This window comes from Sinocyclocheilus rhinocerous, unplaced genomic scaffold, assembly GCF_001515625.1.
Source record: "Sinocyclocheilus rhinocerous isolate Xijiao unplaced genomic scaffold, SAMN03320098_v1.1 scaffold1694, whole genome shotgun sequence".
Classification (NCBI taxonomy): domain Eukaryota; kingdom Metazoa; phylum Chordata; class Actinopteri; order Cypriniformes; family Cyprinidae; genus Sinocyclocheilus; species Sinocyclocheilus rhinocerous.
In genome coordinates, this window is record NW_015626863.1 from 1144620 (window position 1) to 1155911 (window position 11292).

An 11292-nucleotide genomic window follows, 5' to 3' on the forward strand; every position below is an offset into this window, starting at 1 on the left:
GTGAAGTTTCTGAAAACATCAAGTCCTTGATCCAACATATTGAAGACTCAAGCTTTAGCGAAATCCATCCATTCAAAAAGTCGATCACAAAGCCATTGAGAGTGAAAAGGTACTTGGGTACTTTTGGATGCAGTTGTTTGTAAGAGTTTGATTGGCTTGGAAATAGAAAGACTGTAAGACAAAGTCTTCCTCTTGTAGACCAGCATATTGTGTTGTTGAGTTGTGCTTTATATTAATGCACTCGCCCTGTTGTTTGGTATCTTGTATTCCTCCATCTGCAATGGCATTCTTTTCACTATAACTAGTTCTTAAATTTAATGTGATTCTTGGAACATAAGAAAATGGGTCTCTAAAAGTTTAATGTGAAGTTTCTGAAAACATCAAGTCCTTGATCCAACATATTGAAGACTCAAGCTTTAGCGAAATCCATCCATTCAAAAAGTCGATCACAAAGCCATTGAGAGTGAAAAGGTACTTGGGTACTTTTGGATGCAGTTGTTTGTAAGAGTTTGATTGGCTTGGAAATAGAAAGACTGTAAGACCAATTCTTCCTCTTGTAGACCAGCATATTGTGTTGTTGAGTTGTGCTTTATATTAATGCACTCGCCCTGTTGTTTGGTATCTTGTATTCCTCCATCTGCAATGGCATTCTTTTCACTATAACTAGTTCTTAAATTTAATGTGATTCTTTGTTTACAGAACACTAAGATGGTATGATGCCACCAAATTTGAGTTCTTTGACCCCTGAGTTGCATTCAAATTGATCAGTGAAAATATATTGTCATAGAAAGCCAAAATAATCCAAAAGCATGACAATCATTTTGGAAACGTCTATTAAATTATAACAACACAAATAGTCAGCCCGTGAAAATATCATTGGGTGACATTTGTAAAACAGTCATTATCAATTTGAACACATCTCTAGTTTGTCCAATTATTCAAGGCAGCTGCTGGGATTGATTTCTTGCTCTACTTCTTGGCATGAAACACCATGAGGGGGCGCTCTTCAATGCGCTGCCAGGGACTTTTCTTGTTCTCTTCCTTGTCATCGAGGTCATTGTCATCTTCTGGGCTGGTGACAGAGTCACGTTGCGTTTCGCTGTTGCTACTACGTGAGCTGTTCCCCCGGCTTCGACCCCTTCTCGGCATTGAAGACCACCTGGGTTCCTCGGGACCGTCATCCAAAAGAGGGGTCAAAGGGTTTTCCAGTGGAGAACTGGCCCCCATGCGGCTCACTCCTCCACTTAGGTCCAGAGGGTCATGGTAGGTTGGTTTGGAGTAGTGTTTCCCACCACTTGTACTGCTGGAGCTACTTCCTCCATGGCCCTTGCGTCCGCTTCCGTGGTGTTCCTCTTTGTTCTTGCGACTGGATGCGGACTTGCGCTCGTGTTGGGTATCTTGGAGACTTGTATCTACGTTTCGGTCTTTACTACTCCCGGCAGGGGCGCTCAACGTGCTTTGGGCGCTGTGGTTGCCACTATGTGTTCCACTGTGGCTGAGATCGGCACCTACATCTATGTAGGAGTGGCGCACGTGAGCGTTGGCTCGTCCGTCGAGTGATATAAACCAAGCACGAGGGTGTTGCTTCACCCCCAGTTCCAGAAGCTTCTTCTCCGTAAGTGCTTGCAGCTCCCCGTTCATCTGGGAGATGGTGGAGTCATTGAACAAAACGGGGAAGTGAACTGGTGCTGGTGGTCCACCGGGGGGCCAAACACTCTCATCAGAGCCTGCTGGAGAATCACCTTGTTGGGCTTCTGTATGGCCTGAACCAGGGGTCTGGCCTTGATGGTTTTGGCCTTGAATCCCACTGCTTGTACCTTGCAAACTCTGTCCATCTCGGTCCGCTTGGTTCGATCCATCTTTACCCTGATCTGTGGCACCAAACTCGGACGAAAGCCTCATGTAGTGGGCCGGGATCACAAGAGTGGGAACCATAGAACGGTACATGTTCTCCTTCATCTGATCCAGTGAGCTGCAGAATATAATCTGACCTGGTTGCGTGTTAAGCGACGTTGGGCGAGCAAGGTGATCCGGCCCTTGCAAAACCTGCGAATACTCCGGTGGCTTGTCAACAGTTGGTGGAGAAGGCGGGTCGGATGTGTAGCCACGGTTATCATTGACAACGTGCCTCCGGCGATAGTCGTGATCCTTGTCGTCAGGGCTATAGTTGCGTCCATATTCATCATGTAGAAGATTGCTATCCAGATTGCTGGTATCCGTGGATCGATGTACCTTCATGGGGAAACTCTCTGCATTCTTTTGGGCTCCTTTGGACTGCTTGGTCTTAGAGGAGTGCCGAAGCTTGTGGGCAGGAATGTGCCTGGTAAACTCATCCCGAGCACTCTTAAAGGCATGGGATGGGGATCCCTCGGATTTGTTGGCATCTAAGTTGCCATTGGAGGCAGCAGATTCAACATGGCCACCACAGATGAGGTTCAAATGGGACATGGAGGTGCCTTGGTCCCGCTTGGATCCGTTCAAAGCAGATGGAGCTTGAACCTGTTTCTGCTGCCGTCGGGGCTTCAGATATCTTCGTCTAGAAAATAGATGATGATATTTAGGAAAAGCACTCTCAGAAACAGTCAATCTTATAATCAACCCAATCTCAGATGGAAAAAATGGTATTATGTTGCTTCTTGCACATTTCAAACAACTTTCGAAGTGAAATGTCACATTCAAAATAGACGCATGTCTTTCCAATGAGCCTATGTTGCTTCTAATTACACATAATTTAGACAAACTAGTACACACCTGCAATAATAGAGTAGGACACAGAGCAAGACTAGTACCAACAGAGCAAGAGATCCCAAGATGGACAGCAGGAAGAAGGTGTGGTAGGCTGTGATGTCCCTCAGGCCTGGGTGAGACAAACCTGAGCCTAGTGTTCAAATACAAAGCACGATCAGCATTTGTGCACGTTTCCATGTTTGTTGAGGTACAAGTGTGTATATTGTGGCATGTACCAGTGCAATTGCATTTGAGTATGTTACCTGCTGAAGAACGGAAAGCTGCAATCCAGTAGCCAAGTTGGGAGGCAGTGAAGACCCACGTAAGCTGCGATCCCTCTCGAGTGATAAATCCTGTTCCGTTTCGTACCCATAGTCCTAGAGAACAAACGCATAGCATTCCTACCGCATTTCCAAAGTGAAGAGCTAGTATTGACTGGGATTAAGCAGGAGTTTCTTAGGCACTTCCATCGTCACAGATGGGACAATACATTATCGTTTTTTATTTGTATAGTTACACACTCTACTTTTGCTAAATAAAAGCATGCCTTCAAGCATTGTGAGTACCTGTCTTGGTGTCGTACATCCATACGGGTATGCTGGTGGCAGATCGTATGTGAGTATCAGAAGGCAGAGGCACAGAGATGTGAACTGGCTCGCTGACCTCAACCGCTCGACCCTCACGGTCAAACAGTTGTGCACTGACTGCTGCTATTGTTGTCAGGTCCGTCCAGCCATTCTCTCCTCCTTAAAACCATTATAAATATACTATATTATCTATAGCTCTATTTCATATAGCAAGACTCTCTTATATACAAGTCTCTTCGTACGGAGCATTTATTATGGTTCAAATATTTAAATATCTTTATATTGAAAGATTCTAATGGTTTTTGGACCTGTGTTGTTTGGTTCCAGAGCGAGTGGGTAAGGGAATGAGTTAATTTCATTCTGCTCTCTGGCTGTTGTTAAAACTGCAGTCAGTTCTGTGTAGGAGGAGTTAAACTGTAGGCTCCGCCTTGGAACCTGCAGCCATGGCTGGCTCCGCCCACCTGAAGGTTAAAACCGTAAAAGAAATTAAGTGCAAGAAACATTACCATACTACCTTTTTAGAGAGATTAACTAATATGCTACATAATCAAATTCAGTTAATTAAATATGCCTAAATGTTTTTCTTGAAAAATCAAAGGTATTTGTGGTGGAATTTTTTTAATGGATATGTAACATTTTGTGGAAACCAACATTATTCTGATTGATTAATAGATTGAATTCTTAAGCTTGGGAACCAATGAGTGTATTCTGGAATAGAAATGCCTTTATGCCAGTTTCCAATGTGTGTAGGGCATCTTTGCTTTGGATAAAAGCATCTGCTAAATTTCTAAATGTAATGCAATGATTGCACTATGTAGCTTGGTTGCCACTTAGGCAATACACTTTCTATGTTCTGTTATTTTGTGAAATGTAAGCCTCTCCGAGGCACGTCACTGATTGCCTTACAATAGATGCCTTTACATCTATGTATGTGTGTGTGTGTATGTATGTATATAAAGTTGTTTTAAAAGTCATTGATGTTTTCTTACTTGGGGAGCCATGAAACACCTGGATGACATCATCATATAGGATCAGTGTGCCGGGCTTCTGGGCCATCAGGTAAAGACTGACAGAGGCATATACTAAACGAGACAGAGATGTGTTAAAAAGGTAGTAAATTAAAATAGGCATAAATGTCTGTTACGCCATAGAGAGAACAGCATGTTAAAGTATGTCATTATAAACTTCACTTATATCAGAAATGGTCAATGTGACAATGACAGTGCCGTATAAAAAGTCTGAGAAAGTCTGCATTTTTTTTTTCCTATTGTTTAACCCTCATGTTGTGTTCTGGTCATTTTGGTCCAGAGAGGATTTTCTTTTTCCCGAAAATGGTAGTTAATGTTATCGGATTGGACTAAAATTGTCTTTGCTCACACAGTGTATAATAACTTCCCCCCAAAAAATTTTTTCATTTTTCAACCTTGTTACAGTTGGTGTTCCCGGCCAAAAATGACTGGCCTACAAATAAATGCTTATAAATTTCTTATTAACCTATATTATTATCAGATGTTGGATTCAGTCTTTGTATCAACTTTCTTTTTACCAATTAGCACAGGCTTTGCATTTCTTTTTGGAACTGACTGATCATAGGCAGTCAGATCTTAGCTTATACACCTCAGTTTTTGAGAAAACATTGCCAAAATTATCCACAAATAATGCTTTTTTCATGCATGAGATGCATAAGCTCAGATCAATGAGCTCAGATCAATGAGGCCTACGAGAAAAACAAAACCTGAGCTAACAAAGAAATCAGGTTGTCAAAAAGATAGACTCTTCAATCAGTCTCTTCCGCGGCTCGGTAAGCTTTCAACTTGTTTTTTTAGTCTCGAGCAAGACTGTACGACATTCACATTACATGATTTGACTGATTTTTACGTAGAAAGAGCGACAGCACACCGCATTAACATAAATTATCATTCATGTTTCAATGTGACAATGACAGTGCCGTATAAAAAGTCTGAGAAAGTCTGCATTTTTTTTCCCCTATTGTTTAACCCTCATGTTGTGTTCTGGTCATTTTGGTCCAGAGAGGATTTTCTTTTTCCCGAAAATGGTAGTTAATGTTATCGGATTGGACTAAAATTGTCTTTGCTCACACAGTGTATAATAACTTCCCCCCAAAAAATTTTTTCATTTTTCAACCTTGTTACAGTTGGTGTTCCCGGCCAAAAATGACTGGCCTACAAATAAATGCTTATAAATTTCTTGTTAACCTATATTATTATCAGATGTTGGATTCAGTCTTTGTATCAACTTTCTTTTTACCAATTAGCACAGGCTTTGCATTTCTTTTTGGAACTGACTGATCATAGGCAGTCAGATCTTAGCTTATACACCTCAGTTTTTGAGAAAACATTGCCAAAATTATCCACAAATAATGCTTTTTTCATGCATGAGATGCATAAGCTCAGATCAATGAGCTCAGATCAATGAGGCCTACGAGAAAAACAAAACCTGAGCTAACAAAGAAATCAGGTTGTCAAAAAGATAGACTCTTCAATCAGTCTCTTCCGCGGCTCGGTAAGCTTTCAACTTGTTTTTTTAGTCTCGAGCAAGACTGTACGACATTCACATTACATGATTTGACTGATTTTTACGTAGAAAGAGCGACAGCACACCGCATTAACATAAATTATCATTCATGTTTTCATAACCGCTGGCCAAATTCAAAAACGGGACTAAAATTAAATAATCTTTGAGAGCAAGGGGGCCCCCTGGTGTTTCGGGGGCCCTACGCAGCTTGCGTATTTTGCGTATAAGGAGGATCGGCTCTGATTTTGAAACATTGAAAACAAAGAATTTATGATACAAAATGAAGAAAAATGTCAGATTCCGAACAAGATGCAACTTATGTATAATGCACAATTTATACAGTTCACATTAATGTTTACTCACAGGGTAAACGGCTGGCGTGCCAACGAGACTAAAATTAAATAATCTTTGAGAGCAAGGGGGCCCCCTGGTGTTTCGGGGGCCCTACGCAGCTTGCGTATTTTGCGTATAAGGAGGATCGGCTCTGATTTTGAAACATTGAAAACAAAGAATTTATGATACAAAATGAAGAAAAATGTCAGATTCCGAACAAGATGCAACTTATGTATAATGCACAATTTATACAGTTCACATTAATGTTTACTCACAGGGTAAACGGCTGGCGTGCCATGGCACTGAGCTGGTGAGGTAATCTCTCTGAGATGCTGTAATGATTACCCATGTTCCCGTGCGGTACAGGAAGCTGACGACCTGCACGCCATCACTGCCTGCTTTGCTTTGTGCCAGCAGAGTCTGGTTACCACGAACAGCAATAGCAGCGTTGACCAGGGGTGAAAGATCACCGCTGTCAAACACCTGGACCCTCACCTGCACCTCTGAGAGAGATAAAACAAGTTCATATGACCAGATGCATAGCAAGAACATCTTCTGACACGTTTAGATTCAGAAACAAGAAGTCAATAATAAGAAACCTCAATTATAACCAGATATATGGCACACTAAAAGACCAAATGCATATAGAAATATCTTAGATTTTTAACACAGATAACTGCATGGTTCTCATAAAAAAGAATATGAGGTAGCTTTCATTTAGCATTCACAACTCACTCTGAAACAATATAGACAGCTAAAGTAATAAATGAGCACATTCATAATCAGCAGTCAGTGGACCTCAGCAAATCTTAGATTTGTATAATTGATAGACACACAAAAGCTTAAATGTGCTTTTTTAATGCAGCTATTCCAATAATGTGCACTTATTGTTTTCTGTCTATAAAGCCATGCGATGCATTTTGAGTAACATTCGTCAAAATCTGCATTTCAGAATTTGCATTCAGCAATCATAGACCGATGCATACAAATAATACGTTTTTGCAGTAGCATTTGGCTCGCTTGCTCGATGTTTTGGGCATAAAATAGACCAACGCTCCCTCATCCAGACCCGCTATGCGCCCCTTTATTCTCTACTCACCGAGAGCTTCCCTTTCAGGGATCGATTTACCAGCTGTCCCTTTAAAAACGGAAAAAAATATAAAGAAGAGAAAACGAGAGACGAAAAAGGATGGCATCTTCAAAGCTACATCGCTGTTTTCACCTCGTCGGCCATATGTGGATGTGTGTGTGTTTTTTCAGACATGGTTGCCAGCATCCTTCCGTGTGATGCGGGATGCTGCGCTGCCGCCGCCTCTCATTGTCAGTGGAAGAGGAAAAACAGCGGCCTCGCGTGGACAAACATTTAAATAAACCTACAGCAAATTTGTAGTAGGCCTATCTACTGTTTGTTTTGGGAATCTGTTCTGATTACATATAGAGAAGACCGCGGAAAGTTGGACTTCATGTCAGTAACTATAAGGGTTTGAGTCAAAATCCAATAACACAAAATTCATCTTTTTTGGTTTCAAACGCCTAATTCAAAAATTTCTTAAAGGAATAGTTTATCTGAAATGTAAATTTTGCTTAAAATTTCCTCACCCTCGGGCCATTTAAGATGTAGAAGAGTTTGTTTCTTCATGGGAACAGATTTGGAGAAATTTAACATTACATCACTTGCTCACCAATGGATGCTCTGCAGTGAATGGGTGCCGTCAGAATGAGAGTCCAAAGAGCTGATAAAAAGATCTCAATAATCCACAAGTAATCCACACCCCTCCAGTCCATCAATTAACATCTTGTGAAGTGAAAAGCTGCGTGTTTTTAAGAAACAAATCCATTATTAAGACGTTTTCACTTTAAATCGTAGCTTCGTCCTCTATCCATTATATTGCTTTCTCCAGTGAAAATGTCTTATTCAGGAGAGAAATATGCATAGATCAAGCAACATTTACAAGCAAAAACAGTCCAAAACAATCTAAACAAATATGTTGGTGGATTTTGATGTGAGAAGACAACAGGGGATGGACTTTTTCACTGGAGGAAGTATTATTGGACTCGTATTTTAGCCAGAAGTGATGGCTTGAAGTTAAAAAGCCTTAATGATGGATTTGTTTCTTACAAACACGCAGCTTTTCACTTCATAAGATGTTAAATGATGGACTGGAGTGGTGTGGATTACTTGTGGATTATTGTGATGTTTATCAGCTGTTTGGACTCTCATTCTGACGGCACCCATTCACTGCAGAGCATCCATTGCTGAGCAAGTGATGTAATGCTGCATTTCTCCAATTTTTTTTCTGAGGAAGAAACAAACTCACCTACATCCTGGATGGCCGAGGGTGAGTACATTTTTAGCAAAATTTTATTTTGGGGTAAACTATTCCTTTAAATTACAATATTTTCTTGTGAATTGTCATTCAGTCTAAAATCCCAATATAAGTGAATACGTCAACACAATAAAACCAATTTTTTAAATATATATATAAATGTCTGGTTGGGCCAAGTTGTCATATTTATTGTAATTTTTATTGTTTTACAATTGTTTGACAATTTCATAATTGTTTTGTTAAAATTTAGTTTTATTTAATGGCAGGTTTCATTATGACAACCATCTATCTGTGATATCTGATATTACACTAGTATTTTAAAATGGATACAAAGTGCTTTAGTGCAGTTTATCATAATAAATTAAACAAGACAGAATCTTTTCTTCAGAACAACTGTGTGTGTTTGAATTAATTGTGCTAAAGGGAAATACTCCATACCCTAAAAAGCGCTTCATGGAAGACCGCAAACAATGCAGCTGTTATTTGCCTCAAAATACCTAGAGGACGCTATTTAACTGATTATCCTGATATGACTTGATCATTAGTCAGAGTAAATTAAATACACTTAACAGTAGGTCCAGATTCATACAACAGTCCCAATTATGAACATCTTGACTTCAGTAATTGTGGGAAAGGTGAAACCTGTTCCGTGCTGTCCCACAGGTACCTCCTGCTGTGAAATAGCTCAGATGAACAGCTTATGTAAGACAAGAGTGGGGGGTCAAGGGGCTGGGTGGTCTTTCCCCACTTCTGCAAAAGAAAATGAATCCTGGGAAATCCATAAAGGGGATTAACAGTGAAACACAACCAATCTGTGCTAATGTCTGTAGTAGTAAGTCAGTAACTTTACTTGTATAACACTTTATGAAACAGAGAAAGACAATTATGAGTTAATAACTGACCAATTTTTCTTTTGTCCAGATCTGTTATTCAGAAATACATTAAAAGGTAATTTTATAGACAGTGACTTGAATACACTGATTTCAATGTTTGTAAACGTAATTTATTCATAAAAATATAAATATATATATAGGCTATATAATATAGGCCTATTATAGTATATTAGATGTTTTACCTTGAAAACATTAAAAACATTTTTTTAAAACGTTGTGTACACCCACATGGATTTAAGGTGCAAGGAACGTATTTTTCTACTTTTTCCTAGATGTTTTCATCACTTGCCATTTTCACGGTCATTAATTCTAAGTATTTGTGTAAAATGTTAACAAAATTGTAGGAAACTAACATCAATACTTCAACAGAATGTTAACTTTCAATGACCATGGCACATTTAAACAAGATTTTTAAAAAAAGATTCTCCTTTGTATCATCTCAGCATCGCAGACATCCTTATTTCATTGTAAAAGTATACATACATATATACATATACATACACACACACACACACACATATATATATATATAAAATCGTTTATATAATAAACGATTTTACATATATAAATAAATATATTTATTTATTTATATATGTATTTGACAATTTAAAGCTTCTTTTACCAAGCACGTGTACATCACTGTACATATTTATTTATTTATTTATTTCAGGTTTATTTGACAGGTACAATGCACATCAATAATACATAAATGTACAATGTGCCAGAATTAGCCAGAAGTCTATTTTGCATCTGCCGTCCCTGGACTGATGGTAAAATTGTCACCCTAAAAATATAAAGAATGAATCAATACATAATACTTACATACTCCAAAATACATATAACATTCACACTATTCCTAAAAAAAACATCCGCTTAAAAGTTATACTATACACAGAACCAACAAATCAATACCAGCTCACTCATACACACAATCCAACTGTCAAACAAAATGACAAACAATATATCAATAATATCATACATATTATGAGATGAATCTTGAAGAATACTGTTACAGTGTTTTGGTTGAGCAGACTGGTAGTCATGAGGGAACCCTTTGCTCCTGGTTGCCATAGCAACACTGTTGCCATAGATACATCTTGTCTGGATGTAGATGTGGGAGTGATTTTATTTATTTATATATAAAGTCTAAGTTTCTAAACTGTCTGAATGAGAAATTAAAGCATGACAAGGCTCGACAAAGGCAGAAAGAAGAAGAGTTTTGAAGGAAGTTTCCCATCGTTTACACAGGCTGGAAACTGACTCTCTCGTAGCTGTCGATCGGTTTTTATAGGCATAAAATGAGCCCTTAACAGAAACGTCTGTATCAGCACTCGCTGCTCTTGCCTTAATGGATCATAACTCAACATGTTGAACTAGTTGTTTGATTCATAATGGTTGGTGGATGGTGTTCAACTAAGTGTAAGTGAGATAAAGCGATGGACGTCGGGAGCTGCCTGCGATCATGCACTCGTATGCACAAATTACTGTACCTTTGCTGCAGTGAAATTTGAGCTGCCGTTTTTAAAAGCCTCTGTGTTTGTTTCACACTCTCTTTAGAAATGGCAGAAGCCCATCAGGCCGTGGCGTTTCAGTTCACTATCACTCCAGAGGGGATCGACCTGCAGCTGTCCCATCAGGCCCTGAGACAGGTCTATCTGTCAGGTCTCCGCTCCTGGAAGAAACGCGTCACACGGCTGAAGGTAAACACGCATTACACTTACTAATGGCTTTAAAGGTAACATTGCTATTTGCAATGCATTTAACTTCCTTTACGTGATGCATTTTATATGATAAATCTGGGATTTGGTTTAAAACAGCTTGTATTGTAGATGCTAGACTATGATACTATTATATATATATATATATATATATATATATATATATATATAT

General features: G+C 39.2%; 1 protein-coding gene and 1 pseudogene across 1 annotated transcript; one reads left to right on the plus strand and one right to left on the minus strand.

Moving 5' to 3' along the window:
- Nucleotides 1-567: 567 nt before the first annotated feature.
- LOC107717416 (protein FAM171A2-like) lies at nucleotides 568-7491 on the minus strand. The gene is made up of 8 exons (XM_016524152.1): nucleotides 7282-7491; nucleotides 6458-6685; nucleotides 4304-4396; nucleotides 3623-3775; nucleotides 3294-3473; nucleotides 2991-3104; nucleotides 2752-2878; nucleotides 568-2536 (listed from the first exon to the last, which is right to left on the minus strand). The coding sequence occupies exons 1-8, from the start codon at nucleotides 7376-7378 to the stop codon at nucleotides 970-972; spliced, it is 2559 nt and encodes an 852-aa protein (XP_016379638.1). The 5' UTR covers nucleotides 7379-7491; the 3' UTR covers nucleotides 568-969.
- A 3470-nt stretch (nucleotides 7492-10961) lies between these two features.
- The window catches only part of LOC107717732 (carnitine O-palmitoyltransferase 1, liver isoform-like), a 17537-nt pseudogene continuing 17206 nt past the window's right edge, over nucleotides 10962-11292 (plus strand).